The 24387-nt window shown below is 42.1% G+C and overlaps 1 protein-coding gene across 3 annotated transcripts in view; it reads right to left on the bottom strand.

Annotated features, from left to right (window-relative positions):
- The window catches only part of tbc1d22a (TBC1 domain family, member 22a), a 135657-nt gene that overhangs the window by 7638 nt on the left and 103632 nt on the right, over window positions 1-24387 (bottom strand). For 2 of the 3 annotated variants that reach the window (XM_084573231.1, XM_084573230.1), the window contains exon 13: window positions 15522-15617. In XM_084573231.1, the coding sequence (XP_084429357.1) occupies window positions 15522-15617 (96 nt within the window). Of the gene's footprint in view, window positions 1-1608; window positions 2083-15521; window positions 15618-24387 lie in introns of those variants that run through there. The other variant, XM_084573232.1, reaches the window with a different exon arrangement.

Raw genomic sequence — 24387 nt, 5'->3', positions numbered from 1 at the left:
GTGGCCGGGAGTCTTTGTTGCTTCTTCATGACTTGTTTTTCAGCCAAGAATTCAACAAAGACTCCCTAATGGCTAGCACGGCAACGCTGCTGTTCATTGCATGTTAGGTTAATTAGGGATGCTAAATTGGCCACGGGAGTGCGTGCGAGTGCGAATGGTGATGCTCTACAGGGTAGGCAGTAATGGATAATGGATGGACGGATAACACAGCAGCACTTCCAATTACAATCAACACAAGCCATTGAGGTTAAATCATACTAACACTGTCTTTGCTAATTCATGTCTCTAAATGGTAAACAACATGTTTCCTAACAAGTGTCATTGGGTAAAAGTTTGACATGGATTCTTCATCCATAGATATCATGTTAGGATAAATTAGGATTATGCATTGACTACTGTACTTATAAAAAAGCCAATGGAATAATCCCAATAGAATCTATAGACTAATCGACTCACTGTCATTGGGCGAGAGACAGGTCGCCAGTCTATCGGAGAGCTAACACCGAGAGACAGACAACCATTCACACTCAATTTAGAATCACCAATGAACCTAACTGTCTTTGGACTGTGAAAGGAAGCCGGAGTACCCGGAGGGAACCCACACAGACACAGGGAGAACATGCAAACTCCACACAGAAAGGCCCCCAGTCGGCCAATGGATTTGAACCCAGAACCCCCTTGTACAATCAATGGTCTGAAATTATCTTGAGAAATCAAAAACTCATTTAGAAGAGAATCACGGTCCAATGTTACTTTAACCAGTAACTGCGCTGACTGAAATATCCTGTATTTAAAAATCTAGCAGTAATAAGAGTAAGGGTTTAGTTCTGTTGCTTGCTTCTCTGTATAAAACTTTGTAACCTGGTTTGACCTCCAACAATTTAAGTTTTTCTTAGAGCTTATACCATCATTCGGGACTATGACTTGCTCCAATCAGCAGCACAGCACTGATGCTGGCAGCACGTCTCCTAGCAACGCCACACTTCAGATTCTTGTCAACAGAAGCTCAGAAAAGTAACAACTCAAGAATCTGCACGATCAGCTCAGACACATGAAACTTATCTTGGCCTCCGATGAAATAAATAACAGTAAGGACGATACGTACCATGTGTTAGCGGGTCGTCATGAATCAACCATGGGCACTAATTACCACGCGCCAAGAGGGCCGACCGCCGCCTGATCAAGCACTGCTTCGAGCTGTACAGTCAAATGTACACACACGCGACGCCAACATGAGTGCACTCATGCATGCCTAGTGACGGAGGAGCTTCATTAAGAGCGTATTTCTGCATGGTAACCATCTGCTGGCTATCACTTCTGTTGGGCTAATGACTTTAATACGGTTTAATTGCATACATCTCGCTGTCAGGGGGGAATGTTGCTCTCACTCCACTCCACGCAGGTGGCAGCACTCCACGCTGAGAGGCCATGAGTGTTAGCGAGAGTGAGCTTGTGAGTGTGTTTACATGGGGGATGGGGGGGGGGGGGGGTTCATGAAATTCTGTGTATGTTTACTGTATGTTTGAGGGTAGTTTTTGTTTCAGTCTATCTGTGATGGTATGACAAATTGGAGGTACAGGCAAGACAGAAACATTTGTATGCGTGCGTAGGTACGTACGGTGTTAGCGCTGCTAGCCTCGTGTGTGGGTGTTTGCGGTTATTCAGGCATGAATATCCATTTATCCCACAATACTAACAAAGACATTGATTCACCATTACTGTATACAGTACACTACAAAAAAAAAAAGCCAATTAGCTCTCCATCTCCTACGCTTGGCAAGGCTTAAAGTGGTTAATGGCTATTGATACTGAGGGGAAAGCAGATTGTCAATAGAGCCAGTGCTAAGGCTCTTTCTTAAAAAAGAGAAAGGGATAGCAGCGTAATGGTCGCACAGGCAGCCGAAGCTGCTGTCAAGTGAATTTACTCGCTGTGTGTACAGTTATTGTTTTCACCTGACCAGGGAAGAGCTGATTTAATACAGCCTATCCTCATGTCCGCTTCACATTTACAGAGTCACAAATGTTGGGGGAGGGGATCTTCCACCTTGGGGAATGGCGGGAACTGTGGATTTACCCAGTAGCCTGAGTGGAAGAGGGGTAGAAGGACACGAGGACGCGACACTGTAGAGCTTGAAGTCACATTTCTGAGCTTTAAGTTGGATGAAACTACATTATGCATGCACATGAGTCACAGATGGATATTGGTTATAAGAGCTGAGACCTCGAATGGAGTCAGAAAGAAATATTACTTCAGACACTATTAACGCAGCGACTGAATCCATTGGCAGTAAAGGTGGGAAGCACACACACACAATTAAAGCCCACTCGTCCTGTGAACCAAACAGTCTATTTGCTGGCAGAATGAGACGGTGCTAAGTGAAGTGCGCACAATGAGAGCCCAAATTTCGCCTTCCTGTATTTTCTGCTGTCACCTACAGCTTCCAGCAGCGGGCAGCTAAAGCTCTGGAGGAATTAATGGAGGAGAGATGACAGGTGTAATGCTCACACCCATATCAACAGACCTGCGTTTGCGGCAAAAAAACGCCAATTGTCTGCAGCAACTGTTGTGCTTCTGTGACACGCATCAATCCGCCTCCGACCTCCTTCAAACAACGCATCTACATGAACGCACAACGGAGGCGCAGTTGCACACACAAACTGTCACCTATGTGCACTAACGCTCCAGGTAGCCGGTGGTGGTAATGGTGTTTTGGAGCACCCCGAGGTGTAATGGGCCTAGGCACTGCTCTGTTGGGGCCATTAGCTTGCTGTAGTTCATATAATTACACAAAATGGGCACTCTGGCAAACAGTGGGTGCTAATGTAGGAGCGGGGCACTGTAGCATGTGGAAGTAAGAGCTGGCATGGTGTGGCACAGCCAAGTTGCCTTGTAGATAGGTGGGCTGGTAAAAAGCCACACTTTGGGTGATTAACACCGTCATATTCTTGCCAAATAAAATGAGTAAATGTGATGTTTTTCATTTGTTTCATTACTGAAATAGGTTTATGACCTACTTACAGACCAACACCTGTGAACTGGTGAGACTGGTTACTGAGCAACAAGTGCATAGCTAACTTTCCATGTGCATACTTCCCAACATGTCAAACAGTTCCTTGATGACTTGGTTTTGTATTAACATCTAACAAATTGAAAGGTATGGACACTAAGTCCACATCGCAAACACTACAGTCATCTGCAACTAAGTTGGCAAATATTTCTGCGCTTACGAAACAAAAAAACATATATAACTCTCCATACCAGCAGGTGGCAGTAATTTGTATTTGTCACTTAAAATGGGAAAACCTACTATTAGCTTGGAGGCTAGGAGGAGCAACAAACCACTACAGAGCTGGAGACACCTGAATCACGCTGAGTAAGTCTATAGTAGTTCATTCAATCTACATGGTCACAGGCTTGAAAAATACTGTAGGGAAGAAAAGATAATTCGTAATAAAAATCTAAACTAATTGACATTCATGTAATTAGGTCAACGTGTCTCCTCGTGGAAACCAAACTAATTTCTGAAGCCTTTCTTCATAAAAGCAAAAAGATGAGTAGACGTGTGGGTAGAGCCTTTGGTCATCTAAATACTGTGGGAGTGTGAATTAGATTAAGGCCTGATAATGGCTGACAGATCAGCTGAAAGCTTTCAGTATACATAAAACCCAACACGTTGGTGTTCGTGCTGAGATCACTTTGATACTCCAGACCCATAAAATGATTCCTTTTAATGGTTTGAATAAAAACTAAAAATAAGTGTGAATGGGTATGATGCCACGACAAAAGGAAATTTCTATGCTCTCCGGCAGGCTTTAGCTTCGCGCCCATCCTGCACCGGTCAGTGACAAGTTCATAACCTTTGGAATAATGCAGCCAGAAGCAATTTAAGTATTAAAAGACTTGTGTGTGCTTCGTCTGTGTACCGGAGCATTTAGAGTGATTTTTCACTCGGCTTGACTAGTTTCACTTTTCGACATGTGCAGCTTCAAAGTTCACACGCAGTCGATATTTAACCATTCGTTTCCTCTGCATCAACCATTACCACCTAAAATCTGTTTTGAGTTTTTTGTTTCCACGCATTCTGAAATGCTTGAAATGTCTGAACGCATCCACTACAGTTCTGTAGCTGCGCACTACGCTGACTACTGCAACGCAAATCTGGCATGAACACAACACTGAATTCCACAAAAGAAAATCTCATTGTTGCCTGAACGGTTTAACTCCAACCGTCACCAAGTTCAGAAAGGTTAATGCACCGCAAATCACGAGTTCAAGATCCCCGAAAAACTCCAGCATAAACGCCTCAGTTCCTGCTTTGACTGCATATGCGGGCATTTGAATTTAAAATTCGATATTTATGTCTCGGTTCATGACCCCGGCTCATTCCTCAAAACTCCTTTCTTCTCTTATTCTTAAAAATGTCTCTCTCCTCATGCTGCTGCTGCTGCTGCTGCTGCTGCTGCAGTCTGTTTATTCCTTACAAGCGGGTCGATACGGCCGTTTATTTGGCATTTTCGTGTCTTAAATGAGCCGAGAAGGGAGGCATGCAGTTGGCTTATGAGCTGACAGAGCAGCTCCTGTTATTTTGTTATCTTTTAGCAAAAGAAAGCCATGAAACTCTTCCGAGCTCTTCCCATCTTTATTTTCCTCTCTCTGGAGGATAAACCTCGGCCGACGATAATGTCGGTAATGGCACTCAGACAGCAAGCTAATCACTCACCATTGTTCTGAGCTGATAAATGCTTGGCAAAGGCGCACTCGCTCTTGTAAGGGCTGATCAAAAGAGCAACGACACAACCCCCGTCAGAAAGCCAACACACAGCTGTGTTTGTGCACATATTAGAGCAGAAGCACACACCCAGCGCCATACCATGACTGATCACCGCTGGCTTTCTAGACAGCTTTGGTCATCAAAATTGTACGGCGCCATAATTCAACGCAGAAGCCCACACAAGTTAGCCTGAAAGCGAACTTTAGTTGTCAGTGATGGAGAGGGTGTAGGTGGAAGGAGAGCAATGAAAGAGGGATGTCACGGAATAAAAGGCAGGAATGGGGTGGAGGGGTTGCATAATTACTTCCGCCATATTAAGCCCTCTGTTTTCCACTCATTTTTTTTCCCTCTTCTCCACTTGTTTTGGCACCAACAGATTCATATGTCACATCGGGCGCGGCACTCAATCAACAGGGTGATTATTAAAAGTTGTTTACCGGGGGTGGCCTTGTCTCACTTTCAACACTATTGACTACTGTGCCATCCATCAGAGAAGCCGCGAGCCCCTTGATGCGACCCGACTTTGGGAGGAAAGTTCGGGGAGAGAAAATGAGGAGGTCTCGCTGTGATGAATGGGTGAAAAGTGTGGAATTAATCAAAGGAGGGGCCGGCCTCTTTAACGGGAATTGGAAGGTGTTGAGCTTAAAGGGGACTTGCTTTTGCTCAGGCTCAGACTTGGAGGTAAAGAATAAAAGAAGCTTGTGAGAGGTACAATAACACAGGAGCTGACGTGTAGGTGAAGGTGGAGGGCAAAAACTCAAATTAGCAGCAAACTAAACAATGAATATTAGATGTCAAACCCCCTAGAAGATGTCTGGACATTGGACATCCAAATGGAATCCAGCAACTCCAAAGACACCTTTTATTGGAGCAAAGAGTGAACTGTATCTTGTACTTTAATGGCTTAATCAAGGCACTGGAAGCTTAATTCTGTGGGCTGACTAATGCCTATTCAACACACATCGTAAAATAACAGAAATACAAATTTGCATATAGAATCCATTGCAGTAAAACACTGGTCTTTTTTTTCCCCAGTAGAGGGCCCTCTGGACTACACTGTTTACAATACCCTGCAGCATTTGTGTTGGCAGAGGAAAACATCTAGAGTGACCAGATGTCCCGATTAAACGGCGAGAGTTCCAATTTTCCGAGCATTTGTTCTGGCGTCTTGACAGAGACGCACTTTGTTCTGATAATTAGACTGGATGGATTTTTGAGTTTCGCTTTTCCAGAAATAAACTTTTTAAAGAGATTGTGTCACAGAGCACAATAATGGCTTCATCGGGACGACGGATGGGGTGAATTAAGACTCTAAATGGAAGGACGAAAGACGCATGTCGAACTACAAACCGGTGTGAGGAAAAGCGTCCACATTGGGCCACAAATTGGTTACATCTGAATTATGGTGGATACTGACAAGGCTCAACAGGTTTATTTGAAGGCAGACTGGCGCTCAGACTTCTACTATGTGCGTAACATGAGGATATTTTCCTGACACCATGCTGGAAATGTTAATTGAATGTCTCGCCCCATGTTGTCCTGACATTTTTCAAGCTAAACACAACACAGAGGTGCACTTCCCTAGCTGTCTCTCTATATGTGTTAATGTATTACTTCCGCGGAGGCCTATCATCTTCTCTGCAACGCAAAAATTCATCCCAAACAAAGTCGCACTCCCTGTCACTGTGACTGAAATAGGACTGACATTTCCAGAACACTCTGGTCCACTTTGGAGCACCCTTCCCTCCTTTATTGCCGAGGCTGCCTAACCCAAGGCGTTCTCCACACGCAACTGATCTGAGGACAGCCGCTGACATTTACAAAGGTCCACAGTTTTTCACACACCATTAATTAAAGCGAGAACAAATCTTTTTCACTCTCCCGCCCCTCACTTGCTTCCCTTGCTACAGCTCTCCTCTGCGCCCTGCTGAAAAAAAAAAAAGACTGTAGTCATTTACACAGGACTAATAGCTTTGTATTCACAGAGACGCTCGGCCTCGCATTAACGATCGCAATGAGGATCCACGCGACGGAGGCTATTCAGCGGCGCTTACTAATGAAATCGTCGGGAAACAGTATTAGATGGCCATGATCAGCGGGGCTATATACACTGTCTGTAAAGGTGTCCTGATGCATAATTAATAGAAGTTGTCGAATACAGATCAGAGATGCACACAAACACGCTGCAGTAGTGACACCACTAGGACTGCAGTGAAATAATCTCTCATCTAGCTGAATTTCTGGCCACTGCTTAGTTTTCAAAATGTCTCAAAAAAACTGAAACAAACTTCCTGAACCTTGAGGTAGTTTTCAACTGTAGACAGGTCCGATGTCAAATTTCTGGGTCGATACAGCTACAAAAAAATGCAGGCTTACAAACAAGAGGGCAGAGGTGTTTCTGCAGTGGCCCTGCTGCTCTCTGAGGGTAGCGCGGACTAATGGGAATGGCGCTGACTGTGGCCTTTCCAGAAAAACAGCGGTGCAAACACGCACCTGCATAATATCTCCCCGCTCGCCCATTACTGTGAGCGCGTGTTCGGAGGCACCTGAATCCGTGAATAAAACAGTACTTGTGAGAGAGAGCTGTTTATGCGCATGTTCATGCTGTTGTGTCTACGAGCGTGTGACTCTGAGTGACGGGGGAAAATTCATGAAAATGCGCGCGTGTGTGTGTGTGTGTGTGCAAACTTATCCATGCAGTTCAGGCCGGCAGTTAGCAGCGGTGTGCCAGCTGAGGTGGAACGGTGGAAGGCAGATTGCTTGGGGAGTGCTATACTCCTCCTGCTTTTCATTTCGCAGCTTAACCAATCCAATCCCACAACCAGGACGGGAGATTCACAGCTACCCGCCTCACTATGTTTGATAACAATGCATGAATTATCCTTTTAAAATGACTTTCTGCATGCGTTTTTTAATTAAAAGCGTTAAAGTGAATCAGTGGTACGGGTTCCCTCTTAGGACCACGGGAATGTAACATGCCAGTAGTTTGTCGTACGCAGCTGCTGCTCCTCGCGTTCTGCATTTTACATTCAAGTCAATTAGCTCACACTTTATTTTTCCACGCTGACTGACTGCCACCACAGTGACAGAGGAGATTCAGAAAGGTCTGCATATCAGAGTAATCTCAAAAGGACCATTTCAACTCCCACATTTGTGAGTCTGACCTTTTCAGCTTTTCAATCCAATATCTCCACAGCTTTGAGAAACCTTCTTATCTGTGACAAAGTATTACGAGTGCGTGTCAGGAGTGCACCGGTTTTCCAACTCTCCGAAGCGCGAATCAATCAAAACAATCATTTACAGCTATGAAACAAAACGACAAGCTGTTAACGTTGTACTGTGCTAACTAGCTGATGCGAGTCGAGCTGCCCTCCAGGCTTGGGGAAACTGGAGTGTAATAATGAGTAGATTGATGGGAACTGGTTAGCAGCCTTTATTAAAATGCTAGGAGCTTGTGTTATTTGTGTGCATGTGCATATTCTACCATGAAAACACAAGGTTGACTTCTGCATGCGCGTACTGACTGATAACGTTATACTTTCTTTTTTTGTATTTAAGATGTCTTTTCTCTTGTTTTTTTCTTTTCCTCTACAAATAATGAGGTTATAACTACACTGTCATGGTAAGACCTGCTAAAATGAGGCAAACATTATTAAGTTAACTTTCCCTAAGGCCAACTTTAGGTGGGTTTTATTTTTGACAGCAGGATATACAGTGCTGCTTGAAAGTTTTTGTGCCCTTCACAATTTTCCACATTTCTGCATTAAAGGGACTCAAACATCAGCAGATTTACACAAGAGAACCTAATCAAATAAATGAAACAAAAATCGTATAGTTCTATATTTACTCTATACTGCACTTGTTTATTCGGGAAAATGAGCCAATATTACTGCAGTTGCAGAGGATTACAAATTAATATCAAGACCAAATTAGAGCCCATCTGTTCAGAAGTGTTTCCGACCAGTGTAATGACATTCGGGTGTTGCTCAGTACCCCGTTTTGTTTAAGAAGAAATCAGGGATTTGTCACAGTCTGATCTTTACAACACAAGTTTGTAAAAGTTTATGATGGAACAGACGAAGGAGCTTTCTGAGAAAACCATCTCTACAAATCCACAGTCAGATGGATTCTGAACAAATTAAGGATTTAGACAACTGTTAGAGACGGATTAGACTTCTGCGCCACGGCGACAGCGCAGACCCTACCCCTGACGTGCACTTCACCAAAAATGTAACTACGCGCTGTGGCAACGCATACCGCAAACAGTTGGTCCTCTTGCAAGTAGCATGTTTCTGCTTTAGCATTTCTGGCTGTTTCTCCATATCCACAATCAAACAAATAGATTGTTTTGGATAAATAAAGACGGAACACATCAAGGAAAGGTTAGCTGAGGAGGTTCGGAGATACACACATTTGTTTGTCTTCGGCGAAAGTTTCAGTCGCCATCGTTGAAAGTGAAGCAGGAATTGGAAAGTGAAGCAGGAAGTAGAGTCTGACTGGCAAAAAAGACACGGCGGAGACGGCGTCTATGTCCCGCAGTACCCTAAAAGAGCCTTTACCCTTCACAGGAGTGGCCGACCAACAAAGATCACTCCAAAAGCAAGACGCATAATAGTCTGAGAGGTCACAAAGGAACCCAGGATACCTTCTAAACAACTAAAGGCCTCTCTCACGTTGGTTAATGTTAATGTTTGTGATGGAACACTGAACAACCATGGTGAACATGACAAAGGCCAAAACCTTTAAAGCAGCACTATATAAAATTCCCTTTGTAACACAAGGCTCTACACTGGTGTTTTGGGCTAAATACTAAAGCAAATAGGACAATGGCTGAATACGACTTAGTCTAGCATGTGACAATGCCAATGAAGTCTTGTTTGTTTATTTATTTTTTGATGAATATATAATTTGGGTTAACCACTATATAAACCTCTGCCATTAAAACGTATGCAAACATTTTCTCATAATAACATATTGTAACATAAAAGATGGGAATGAAGAACTTCATTTCAAACCGACATTCACCCAATAACACTAAATAACACAAAAGTTTATATGAGATTCATTCAGTGTGAACTTAATTGGCAAATACGTTGTTTACTATATTCTGCCATTAATTCCGATAGTGTTGAGTATGATTTAACGTGGGCCGATTTTAATTGGAAATGCAGCTATATAATTTGTCTGCCAATGGTTGCTTTCGCCCGCTTAGAGCAAAACATTAATTGAAATGTATGTAGTTTAGTTTTAAAGGTCTATACGCGCAAAATCATGAGCTGCTTACAACTTGCAAATACACTGGAGAGCAACATTGTCAAATTAGCCAATTAGCATCCGCTTTAGGGAGTCTTTATTGAGTTCATTTCTGAAACACAACAGAACACAACACACAGTTGGGGCTTTTGAGCATTTTTTGGCAGATGAACTTTGGCAAGTTGTTCCCTAATGTCAATAGTTTGCCAATTAGCACTGGAGATTTAGTAAACCTGAGGCTAATGTGGAATTTCATTAGGTCTACATGCATTAAAACTAAAAGTGAGTCCATTTGCATGAGAATTTTGACTGGATCATGAAGATTGAGGGAAAAGTACACCAGATAATCCATCCAATAGCTGTTGAGCTATTTCACTGGCAAACCACAATGATCTACTTTGTAGTGGTGCTAGGAGGAAAATCAGAGGATCACCACAGTCATTAGGACTCATCCTCTTAGGACGATAAATGTCTGTACAGGATTTCACTGTTGTCCAGCTTATATACAGCTTCACTGATATATTTAGTCTGGACAAAAGAAGCAGAACAACTGACCAACACACGTCTTCTACTCATGATGTAAAGGATGAAGTGCCATAAGAGGAAGAAAGGGAAGAATGAGAGAGAGATACACAGTGAAAAGAAAGAAAGCCAGATTGAAATAAAGGGACAGAAGGAGACAGCACAGGAAAACAAAGGATGAAGCTAGGCAGCAGACAAATGAGGAGTGGCAAAAAACAGAGCAGTTCGGAATTAGAGAGAAAAACAGAGCGACTGAGATGTGTAAAAAGACAGAAAGAAAGGCCGGCTTTAGAGGAGAGGGTGCTGTGAGGGCTGCTGGATAAAGCATGTGGAGATAAGGTCTGTTCAACAGGCCCTTAAGAACCTGGCAGGCCCACGTTTAAACTCTGAGGCTCAGTGGATCAGAGGCAGAAATCGCTTTGAATTAAAGCACTAAAGCCGGGAGAAGGCAAAATCTTTACTCTTCGCTTTCCGCATCGTCACTAATCTGCGTCAGAAAACTACTTAGTAAATTGCATTATATTTGGTGGATCCGTTTGCAAAAGTGAACACATTTTTCTCAAAGCGGCAGCTTGTATGTCCAGGTTTGTGCATGTTAATTAAAAGTATTATTTATATGTCTTTCTGTAACATTAACTCTAATGCACAGTTATAATCTGAATATGGAGATGTATATAAATATATATCCAGCCAGTCTGGAGCATAAACACACCGAGCCATGCAACACACACACAGGACATCTGTGTTCCATTAAACACAGACAACAGACTTCCCGTGAAGACATAAACAAACAAACGATGAGAGCTCATTTGCTGTATATCGGGCAGGGGAAAATGCCAGGATGACATTTGGCTGTGTCTATTTATGAGTATGTGTGTGCTTTTTTGTGTGTGTCTTGTATGGCATGACTGCTATATCTTTAAAATATACAAATAAATACAGAAGATAAGGAATATAGTCCACTACAAGTCTGTTTAAAGTTTAGGGTGACTGGTTCAGACCCTAGAGTAACTCCACAGCTTCTAGATTCACTTGAAATGTTGAATATGTGTTTAAGTTTCTTGTGGTGAAGAGTATACTATTCCCATGTTTCTTTATCTAGTCTGGTGTACAGAACTACTTCTGCTGAAACATTAGAATGGACTGTGGAGTGCATGCTCGAGTACACTCCTAAGATACCCACTGCTGATCTGGTGTTCAATCATTTAAACTTTATCCAAGTGCAGGGAAATATTTTATAAGATCAAGAGGCTAGCAGCTCAATAAGGAACGACTGGGAAGGACTGTTCAAACAGACTGCGATCGGTGGAGTAAACATCTGATCATCTGTTGAAAATACACTTATCAGCCACAACATTGGCATCGATGGTTTAGAAACAACTCAAAAAACATGGAAAAACAGCACAAGGTGGTGACCTGGCTTCCAAATTCCCTAGATCCCAAACTGATCAGCCATCTGTGGGATGCACTGGAACAAGCCTGATCCACAGAGGCCCCTCCCCTCAACCCATAGGACCCAAAGCCCCCCACTAACAACATTCTGTTGCCAGACACCACAGGACACCCTCAGAAGGACCATGTCCATTCTCTGGTGAGTCACAACTGACCTACACAATATTGGGATTCTGGAGCACGCTTCAACCGACTTGACGATTTGAACCTGAATCGTCTGGCAGATTTTTGCCAGAGCATAATCAGTACCCAATGGAGTGACTCCAGACCAGTTTTTGGTCTACAAAAAAATAGTGGGCAGGGAAGTTGTCTGGCTTTCAGGCTAGTTTTGGTTATCTTTTGATGTGTTTCTGGCAGATTTCACATGTTTTGCACAAGGCAGAACCATTTAGCCAATTTAAAAAAAAAGTTCAATACATTTGGATGTTTAGAAGCAAATATTTCATCAGATAATTTTATTTAAGGTCCATGGTGAAGGTGTAGGTATGAAAATTCATGGCTTGTCCAATGGCTGTTAAGAATATTCATTTTAAAGCACAAATGTGTTCCTTACGGCGTCCCTACTTGAAAAGATTATTCTAAAATTTGTCTGCCACTATTTGACTTCCCTGCAGGCTCTGTCTACTTTCAGTGTGCTCGCAGAGTCTTGTTCAAATAATACAAATTTCCATAAATACATTGATCTTTTTTTTTTTTTAGCACGAACGGGCTCGCTAACTACACAAAGGTAAGCAAGGCTTTTCTGTGCACACCGTTCAAAACGCTGCAGAAATCCATTTAGAAAAACCTGTAACCACCTTAAGTTCAGTCTGAAATGAACTCCGGCAAGAAAGTATTACTATTATTTGAGCTTCAGCGAGAGAGAGAGTGGGAAACGGGAGAGAGAGAATATGAATGTTAGAACAGATGAGTAGGCTGACGTCTCATCCTCAACTCAGACAGCCTCCAGTGTCTCGCTCAGAGGATGAATCATCTTTAATCAAAATGGCCTCCATCTTCCATTCTTTATTTGCAATGTGGGGACTGCTATTTTCAGATTTGGCATGATATGATTCAACTACTTGTTGTATTAAAACAACAACAAGCACTTAAAAAGCTAGCCGAAAACGGAGACTGATCTACACTCCCGTTTGGTAGCTGGCGGTGATGCAACTGCAAACTGGTTTGTCAAATGCCAATCAAACAAAAAGATGATGATGATGAAGAAGAAGTGTGGATGTGCAAATGCTACAGGAATGGTTTGAAAAGATATTTTAACTGTCAGTTTAATATTTGCATACAGTGGAATGCTAGCTAGGGTTAGCTTAAATGACTTGAATGTTTACCATCAGTTGAAAACGCCTTCAGCTGCTCTATGTCCTTTCAGAACATAGACTGTATAAATGTAGGCAATGCGTCCCCACTTCCTTGCATTGGCCAAACTGACACCAGAGTACTGTACGCCAGAGTACCTCCACCAGTTAGAAGGACATCTTGGATTATACACTGTACTTAACACCTAAATATGCATCAGTATTATATTAACTGCCTAAAATGACTGAAACTATCCTTGGAAAAAATATATATATATTTGACATGTGTTTTTGTGTTTTAATTTGGCCCAAGTCCCACCCACTAACATGGAGGAGGTGGAGCTTATGACCTATACTGCAGCCAGACACCAGGGGGAGCTCTACTTGCTTTGGCTTCACTTTTGAGGAGCTGTTCCACCATCCGTCTTTATACAGTCTATGTTTCAGACTTGTTTTTCTAAGGGGTTATTGGGAGAGTACAAGTGCAATAACTCAGATTTCGAATCCCAAAATTCAGACTTGTTTTATGTTAATTTGGGAGGCCCCAACGAGTCTGCAAATGTTTTGGAAGGTTTAAGAGCAGATATATAAACCCTTCAAGTTAACAGATAGTCTGGGTTGGACCTCAGTACTGAGCGAGGTCCTGACAGGATTTGTCTGTCAATTGTATAGATTGGTGAATCTGCAGATAAATCGACCTAAAACTCCTGTTCCCTGAGCCTAGCCTTCCACATCATAACTCAGTTCACATATCTGTTGTTTAAAGAAAAATCACTCACCGAGAGTCGCTTCTTAAGTCATTTACATGGAAACCAGAGCCTTTGTTTGTGGCATCCATTCTGAAAAGTGGTTGTAGCCTCAAGAGTGTGCACATGGCAGCCCAATGCATAGTCAGCTTTAATTAATCATCTGTAACACTGCATAGAATAAAATTGTGGTTTTGGAATAATAGCCTTGGGATACACCATTGCACACAAAAGTGTACCGCACAGTATAAAAAGTCTCAGTACCAAAAACAAACTTCTTTTTGTCCCTCCATTGCTCTAAAGTTTAATCTATTCCTACCCTCATTGCCACCCTGAGCCTCTCCTCCCTCTACGCCTCATCTTTACCGCTCATCTTTATGAGGATGGATTGCTTGCCCTTGGCGCACCATTTGGTAGTCTGTATGGCAAGGCAGCGGCAAGTAGGTAAAACTACAGAGTTAGGATTAAAGCTGATGTGTGTATGCATGAATATTTGTCCTTTGAAGGTTGTAATGGAGTTAACAATGCGCATGCAAGGGAAAATCAAAGACTAGATACCTAGATATGCACAGGAAAGCAAAGAAAAGAAAAGGAACACCTAAACCAAAAAGGGAGTTGTAGAGTGAACTCTATCTCAGAAAGTACAAAGAAGATTCTATTTTACACTTGAAATAGTATTTCTATCTTCAGCCAGGGGTTACAAGAGGAACTCGCAACTGAAGGGACACTTCACCATGTCAAACTTTCCATATGTCCAACCCAAACAGTTCGCTGTTGTGGGTATCTTTCAAGATGGTATAATGTGTTGGATCACTTCAAGTCCAAACTCAATGTGAGCAGAGGTAGCCTGCATGTGAGTTGCTAATGTGACCTTTTCCGTCTATTTTTCTTGTTCTTCTTCTGTGCATTTTCTTTTTTTTTTTCTTTTTTATTTGACTGAGTAGAGGTGAGAAGACTCAAAACACCGGAGAATAGACCAGCATCAACAAACAACAAAGACGGGTAGGAGAAAAGATGTGGACAGAACAAAGGAAGTAGAGGGAAATGTTAGAAAGAAGAAAGAAAATAGAGAATAGATCAGTGGAAACTAAAACAAGGAGCCGAGATTGTGTTTGTATGAGATGATGCTGGACCGTGTTGCTACTGTTAAGAAGGCAGGTTCCCCCAAGTGAGCTGGCAACCAAAGTCACCTTCTGGCAGCTGTCTGCTGTCATCTACTAATGCACTCACGACGACTTTTAAACCTTACAGTTAATGACCAGGGAGGTAACGGAGAGGGATGTAGGGCAATGAATGACTCCACAGTCTGGTTTTAATGTGGTTTGTACGCAACCAGGAGATTAATCCATGTACATATACAGCTATGTATGCTAGAACAACATCAGCTTTGGGTTACACATGCAGTGTGTATGGATTCATATGCTTCTCAGCAGAAATGCAAAGGTTTGCGGCTCCCCCTGTCTCACTAAAGAAAAGTGTCTTACCTGAAAATCCCTCTCCTCTAGAATCTCCTTCCTCCACCTCACCAGGAAGGCAGCGCACACGTAGAGGTGGAAATGGGAGAAGCCCTCCGGTTCAGCCTAGCGACAGAGAGAGGAAAATGTGGATTTACTACAAGTTTAACATCTCGCAGCCGTAAAACAAACGAAATCCATCACGGCTACGTTATAAAGCATCTCGGCTCAGCTCAAACAGCTCCTGCACACGCTGCGTTTTAAGGGAGATTTAGGAGCGTTTTCACATCACGCGTTTGGACATACATACAAAAGGAGAGAGGACAGATGGAAAAAAAAGTGGAATATAAAATCTGCCATGATCCAGAAATTTACATTTGCAGGGTGACAAAGAAAAACACAAATCCCCTTTCCTTCACACAGCTTTTTATTTCAGGCCCTCGTTACGTTCGGCGGCTTACTTTTTTTTTTATGACTCTGCAGTGAGCGGGGGGGAATTAAAAAGGGAGAAAGACAAAGGATGAGATGTTCCTTGTTCTATTCATTTTCCTCCAGAGCTCCATCACAGAGAGGATAATTACAGGCCCTTTGAATGCAAGTGACTTAGGACTGTGTGCCCCCTTAGAGGCGAGACTCAATATCCAAAGTGCATCTCAGTACGGGAGCTTTTCTGAATCCAATCTAACATAACATATGTGAAGGTATATCATACCAAGGTCACTGAAATTAACGTTAAAACAAAGTGAGAGCATTAAACTGTAGGTAAAGACAACAATGACTGAGTGATCCAACTGCATGTGACCAGCTTTAAGTGCAGGTGTGAACACATCAAGGACACCTCCACATTTGGACGAGATCAGGCTGGTAGTGTCCAGATTCTTTCAGCCATGTGAATGCACAGTGCATTCTGGGTCATATTAAGGATTGCCTTAAAAGCGCTATTATAAATTAAAACTCCTGCAAGCAATGTAATGTATGTATGTTTAATAACACTGACAACCTTTGACAAACTGTCACCACTGATCGTGTCACAAAAAAGGTTCATGGTTCTGAAACGACAGTAGGAAATCATCCATTAGAAAGCATCTATAAACAATATTCTGCCGCACCCCAGATTTCAAGTCGGATTTGGAGATGCATTTACGATGTCAGGTGTGAACACTAATATTTTCAGCGAGTTACTCCCAACCAGTTCTCAATAGATTGCAGTAAGATCATATTTGCATGAATCCAGAAGTCAAAATTAACCAAAAGTAGAGAGGCGCTAAATAAAATAAACCAAATAACCTGAGTGTGAGGGACAGTTGCAACCACCCCCACAAGAAAACACGCCCAACAGAAAATAAAGACGCGGAGAGTGAGCGACAGGATGTCGGTATATGAGTGAGAGGGCACTATGTAACCTTCTCCTCTGGACAGACAGTTTTAATAATACTGTGTAGGAAAGCACATTGCTTTTCTTTGTTCTTGAGATTGACTGAAATCTGTAAAATTTCCTTCTCAATGTTTTATAACTTGTCAGGTTTTTTAAAAAAAACTCCTGGCTGGTAAGCCTTGTGAACTCCTCTAGATGCTGCCTAGCAACGTAAACAACACGAACTGTGAGGTTCGGGAATCATAATTTAAGATGTTAACAACTGAATGCGAGATTAAAATTAAATAAATTAGTCATTTTTAATTTGGGGACATGTGGTGCTTGATTGGCATGTGGCCACATGATAACCTGACAAGTTTGTTTAATTCAAGTTGTGAAATTGCACCAGTGTGTAGATGTAGAAGAGAAGAGGACAAACACACCGTTACTAATCACACAAATGCATAAATTACTCTAGTGTGCTCTCTGATGTGTGTACTTTTGATAGTAAAAAAAAAAAACACTGCAACATTTGAATGTAGTAAAATGTTTACAATCATGGTGTTATTTACGTAAGGAAACAGTCTCACACACAAATACTATCATGTGATATTATACTTTCAAGTCTCTTTGGCACAGCTGAGTTATTAAAACTCCCAAGGCTGAACATATGTTCCAATTATTCAGCCATGTTTATCACAGTTTACTACTACTTTACAAGAGTTCAGGGAGCACAGCATTACTTATTTCCACTTTGTCTAAGCATTGTAATCAACTGTAAGTGCGGCTCTTTAAGCACCATTTATGTACGGTATAACAGTGAGCCATAACTCTGTAGGAATTAACAGAAACTGCCTTTCTACTGTGATAACTGAATTTCCCTCCAGGAAGGAAGGAATAAACAGATTAATAGTAGATACAGAGATATGAACAGAGATGTGGAGTTATAAAACTGTGCTCTTTTTTTTTTGTTTTTTTGTTTTTTAACCAAACTGTTGTTCGGTCTTTCTAGACAGATTGATCCTCCCTATGCCTGTTGTTTGGGTTCTTTATCACTTTGCCTCCCGCTTAGTTAAACTAATTTTGTGCGTGTGTGTGTTTATATGAGCGAGAGAAGCATAGAATAAAGCCATTTTTTAATATAGTACGTACCGAGGACTTACAGACAAGTTCCCTGGACTTAGTCCCAAGAACTTTTGTCAAGGAACTATTATTTCAGACTGTTATTATGTGCAATTTCCATTGCGGTCTATAGAAATGTTCAAATTTGGCAAATTAGTCCGTTGAAAGCAATTTTCCTTTTTCGTTTTTTGTGCAAAAAATACAACAACAAGAACTTGCTCTACTCCTGTCCAATAGGTGGCAGTAATGAAAAGTATCATGAAAGCATGTTCAATATGCCAGAAATTTTAGCCCTAAAGAGCTATCACAGTGACTGACTGTGAGGCAAAACCCGTTTGATCAATCCGAAATTTTCAATTTTAAGCCCTATCCTCAAAGTTCCTGTAATTTTACAAAGTACTTCCTCCTGTTTTGTTTTTTTTGTTTGTTTGTTCGTTTTTGTTTGTTTGTTTAAGAGGTAAAACATGTCCTCAAAACTTAATGTAGACCCTGGTCTCTGCAATGGAAATGTAGCAAGTACCTCTGAAGGTTCCTAGTTCCTGGGGAAAGTTCCAGTGGTGGAAAAGCAGCTAAAGTGCACAATATGGCGAGAAAGTGTGTACAGAGAGGTGAAAGAAAAAAAGAGGGGTGTTTGTGAACAGTGAAGCGTGACGTGATGCGAGTTGTAAACTGGCAGGTGACCGGCTTGTCGGTCTAGCTTTGCAGATCCAATCCAAGCGACATAGCGGGCAAACACACGCTCTCATACCCACACACGCACACAAACACAGATGAGTGAGTGTATGAGTGGCATACAGGAGCACAATGTTTATCAGTCCCCGCAGATTCGTGAAGTTTTAATTTCCTTTCTTCTGTGAGGTTGTGTGTGTGTGAGGGGGAGAGAAGGAGAGAGTGTGAGTTCATGGTTGATGGCACTGGTGAACTCTTAGGGACTGTGAAACTTCAAATTCCACTCTATTTCTCTCTCCCTCTGTCTCTCAGACACTCCTCCATCTCCCCTTTGCTCTCACAATTTGTCACCTACTTCAGTCTCATTCAGCGAATGTCTGGCACCCCCCTCGTCACTCGCTTTATCATTAATATGACAAAAGATCATTTCAGAAATTAGAGTGATTTTTTTTACTTCAAATATTCTTGATATTTTGATGTCATCTATCACTTCTAGAAGTAATCCATCATTAACTTGAAATCTACTGCCTCCAGAAGGAATGGTTGCCCACCAGTGACAATATATATAAATATATTCACAACAATCAAGCATAACATTATGACCACCTTCCTAATATTGTGTAGGTCTCCCTTGTGCCTCCAGAACTGTTTTGACTCATCACAAAATGGACATGGGCCTTCTGAGGATGTCCTTAAATTGCCCCCCGGGGACAAATAAAGTTTTCTGAATCTGAATCTGAATCTGTTGTGTTTGGGATCTAGGGAATTTGGAGGCCAGGTCAACACCTTGTGCTGTTCTTCATGTTCCTAAACTGTTTTTGTGTGTGCGTCTGTGTCAGGCTGCATCCTGGCTGCTGCCATCAAGGAGTGTTATTGCTATGGGGTGGGGGTGCCTCGTCTGGTCTTGGTGGGTGGTACATGTCCAAGTAACATCCACACAAATGAATGCCAGGTCCAAACGTATCCTTGCAGAACACTGAATTGTTACAAGATGGTCAATGTTATTTACTTCTCCTGTCAGTGGTTTTAATATTGTGGCTGATCGGTGTATGTATGACTTTTGTTCTTGCGATAAAATGACACTAAAAAGCTCTGACAGGCTGCACTCTAAGGAATTTCTATGTCCTGATTATGGTCAGTGTTTTGAATTTATTAATGCTGAAATTGCCGGCTTTTAACTGACTGACAAAAAAAACAAACCATCAGCTTATTTATGATAATTGGCTTGTTGTACGTAAACAAGACATTTAAGCAAAAATGTCAAATATTTGCCAGCTCCAGCCTCTCATATCTGATGCAGTTTTTATTCTCAATTAAATCCTGTCAATCAGGCTATTTTTAAGCACCAGCTTTTTAAATGTGAATATTTGCATTTTTTTATAGTCATCAATAACATAAAACCTGTTGACATTTCAATTACTGAAGGCTGATGGCTTAATCAAACTAAAATAAGTGACAGCGTGACTAATAACACAGCCACAGCAGTAATTATGTACCTTGTCGTGATAAGATTAAGACTAAATCTTGAGTGGGTTGCAGGGTGTACCATGAGTGCACCAAGGTTTGTGATGCACCCAAGACAAAAAATAAAAAATGAAGCCAGAAAAACAGGGTAAATTCTTTAAAATATGACACAGTATGAGACAGATGTGTTTTATTTCTTATCTGAGAGGTAAGTAAGCAGACTGACCACTTTCATATCATGGGTTATGTTTACCAAGGCACCAGCATTCTGCTAATAATCGGAATAAAAATGTGTCTTGTAACCACCTCAATCAGAAAAGACTGGTGTGATCTGACCAGACTGGAAGGAATGGCGGTGTAAACTTTTCATAATCTGCTCAATGAGAAAATATTAGTGCCTAAAACTAACTCTGGCCCAAGCGGAATGAATTTGCAAAAGAAGAGGAGAAGAAGAAGGAGAAAGGGGATGAGGATCAGGATAAGAAGAAGGAAGATAAGATAACGGTAGAGAAGAAGAAGGAAGGAATAAGGAAGGAGGAAGAGAGAAAAGAGGATGAGGAGAAGCAGATGGGGAAGGAGGAGTGAAGGGAAGAAAATAAGGAGAAGGAGGAAGATGAAAATGAGAAAGAAGGAGGTGGAGGAAAAAGAAGAGTAGGAAAAGACGGTGGGGTGGAAGGATGAGAAGATGATGGGGGGAAAAAACTAAAAACCCATCTGTGAACAGGTTGAGGTGTGCCAAGATATAATCTGCCATCAATTTCTAACTCAGTCTCAACATCTGTCCCCAAGAAGTATCACCCCCGCTCACACCTTGAGACTGGAGCTCTGGCCGATAATGGGTCGTTAGAGTACCATTCGTAGAGGTAGGAAAACAAGAAGAGCTTCCTCCAAATACGGGCAAGTATCTGGTCATTAACAGAGCCTGGTCAGTAGTTTCTGATGAGCAACACCCACGTATGCTCCTATATAAACTCGGATGAGTGGTGAAACGTCTTCAAGAAACTCCAGTTGCCCTTGATTCAGCTTGTTTTTTTGGATATACTATGACCTGGATGGCTGAGAACCTTCACAAACGTACAAATTGTTTGCAATTTAATTATCTTGGTCACCTTCTTCTGTTGAAGGAGTTTAATGAGGGTTGAAACAGCTAGCCTCGTCAATGTACGCCAAGAAATAGCTCTTCGTAAAACCATTTCTATTTTAGCGTGAACTAAAAACTGCTTATATATTGTTAATCGGTCAGCTTAGGAGGTGGTAGATGTTTGTCTGATGTTTGATGGGTTTTTCCTGTCTCTGGTCTTGGTGATAGCAACTCTACCACCCATTTCTCTCTCCGACACTCCATCCCTCCCTCCAGCCCTACCCATCCAATGCGCTGCTTCAGCTCAATGCATTCCCATCATTATGATTCGCCAAATAAAGTTTGTCGTGGGAGTCAAGGTGACTCCGTCAAACTTGTCTCTACCTCTTCTCCTCCTCCATTGTTATGCCTGGTCCTCCACCCTCCTTGTGTCAGGGCAGCCATATTGGCGGAGACACGCGAGACTCTGACTGACAAGCGCTGCTGATCAAAGCGCGCGGGAAGTGGGGGGAGGAGGTGGGCGGGTGGAGGCGAGCAGTGGGGGAGAAAGGCCGATGGGGGCTACGGCGTCGATAGGGAGGCGTACGAGAGACGGAGAGGGTAGGAGGCTAAGGGTGAACAGAGGAGAATGAGGGAATGTGGAATGCAGACGGAGGAGGAGGATTGCAATGTCACAGCATCTTTAAACTGCTGCGTTGGCTGTCTGACTAGTCTCATCCCTCCAAAACAAAGCGGCCTGATGTGGGACTAACTCAATACCCTGACAAGGTGAAAAGGTGACGGTGCTGCGGGGCGCTGATAGTCATCAACGAGAAGATTTAAAGCGATGGAACAATTACACAGATGGAATATGACAAAACGCTGACATCCAGCTGGTAGTCTTAAAGCTCCTTCCATTTGTGTAGGAACATGACTGCATTAGTAAATAGCAATAGTTGGCATTAACAGCTACGAGATGTACAAGTATTGGGGGTAGGATACAGTAAAGTAATAGACATTTTGAATTACAAGCACTCTAAAAGAGAAAAAACAAGTCTTCTGGAGGAGGCTTGTAGAGTTTGGCATTGAATACATTTCAAGTCAACTCTGGCTAAGTTGTTGTCCCCATGTATGCTCCCCCAGTGTCTTGCTTTAGGCAACATTTTAAATTACCAAGCGCTGGAGTCAATCAGAGGGGAAAATTATAAAATCTGAATTCCCATTTGCAATGGATTCAGTCAATTTTTGGATCCCTGCTGTTTCTGTTTAACCTCACTCTCTGCATGTGAACAATGAATATTAAAAATAATAAAGGATTAAAATAAAAGCAATCACATGTGTATGCAGCACGTGGTTGAGAACATACGTGCGGTATGTATACCATATATATATATATGTGACAATGTAAATGCGTGCACAGATATCAAACAATGAAAATTAAAAATTTACCGTCATGCTACCCACTTCAGTAACTCTGATTAATGGTACCTCTGTGAAACTTAAAATGCTCATTTCATGCTGAGATTCTGTCAGAGAGCGGCTGCTTAAGAAAAAAGAGAAATATTAATGCTCATGACCGAGTGTGAGACGAGAGGGAAAGAGAGAGATTTGTGTGTAAGCGTGTGCGTTTGTAAAAAGTCAGCAAGACTGTGTGCGACCAGGGGTCCTGTCTACAGAGGCCTGTCTTATTGTTTGGAGTGACTGCGGGGCCAGCCGTTACTACAGACAGGAGACGGGGAGGCGGGAAAAGTGAGGAGGGTTAGCTCCCTCTGGGATGGTCACACAACCCGATCTTCACTGACAGCTTTGATTCGTATTCATTAAGAGTTACGTGCGAAACTTTAAATTCTGGATGGTGGGGGAAGAGATCCTGCATCCAAACTGTAATTCAAAGAAAATTCCTTAAGTATATCAGAAATACATACTCTATGATCAGTTTTCACTGGTCATGGTAGCTCGAAAAAGTTTCATTTCAATATCAAATGTTGTGGCATGAAAGGATAAAGTAGCACAAAATTTAAATATCCCTCAAATTTGTGCCACTAGTCAAGTACAGCACTTGTACGTTGATTCCACCACTGATAGATAGATAGATAGATAGATAGATAGATAGATAGATAGATAGATAGATACTTTATTAATCCCGAGGGAAATTCAAGTAAAGTAAAGTACACTGAGTAAAGTAAGAGCTTCTGAGCAAGCACACCACAGAATACAAGACTCTGTATGTATAGAATCGGGCTACTGGTGTGTGCTCTTGATTCATTATGTCTCTGCCTTTAGTCTCAGTCTAAGCTAATTTTGTGAGCCGTGTTGCAGCAAATTACCACATTTTTCCCAACAGCAATCCATACGTTTGATCACATCTTACCCAACGCTGAACAGCTCCCTGCTTGGTAAATTCCGTCTGTCCGTATGGAAAAGGACCATGTTTCAGAACCTGAAAATGTCACGGTATCCCTTTAACAGCCATGCTAAAGCTGCCACACTGAGCTACTTGCTAATTTCATGCTCCACGCAACAGGGATAATTTGGTCCCTGTCTGTCTGTCTGTTCGTCTGTCTGTCTGACTGTTGGGAAAGAGCTGTGTGTGTGTGTGTTGTGCTCTAAATCATTCCTCCTTGTGTCTGTTTCTCCCCAACGCTTCCTCTTTTCGAGATCAATAAAGACAAATTGTAGAAAGTGGGGGGAAAAAAAGAAGAAAGAGCAGAAGTACACTGACGGCACAACAGGGGGAAAAAAAATTGGGGTAAGGAAGTGAAGAACAAATGTCCAGAGGAGTCTGATGATAGAAAGAGAGATGACGGGAGACAGAGCGAAAGGAAGAGGAGGAAGTGCTGGATCAGGCAACTGAACAGATGGCCACACCGCAGAGAGAAGACCACAACGGAGACATTACAACGCTCAGGTTAAAATCTCCCCTGGAAGACACACAAACACACACACACGAAAACGCAGTGGCAAAGGGCAAGGTCTTTCTGTTTATTATCAAGCGAGAGAGAGCTGAACACTCCAGGGCTTTTTGTCCCTACAAGGCCGACACCCTTGTATATGTGTGGTGATGGACGTATGTTAGGGACACTTGTCAAAAGTCTGCTTTGTAAAACCGGTCTTATGTAGTCGTTAATAAATAATGGACTTGGTCATATTGGAAAGGCGGACTATCCAACCAATCAAATCATCTACCAAACTGAAAAAGAGCACTGCCTCAAAGCAAAGGTCAGCAA

Source organism: Chelon labrosus (genome assembly GCF_963514085.1).
Source record: "Chelon labrosus genome assembly, chromosome: 23".
NCBI classification, from domain to species: domain Eukaryota; kingdom Metazoa; phylum Chordata; class Actinopteri; order Mugiliformes; family Mugilidae; genus Chelon; species Chelon labrosus.
This window is presented reverse-complemented; position numbering and strand designations above follow the sequence as displayed.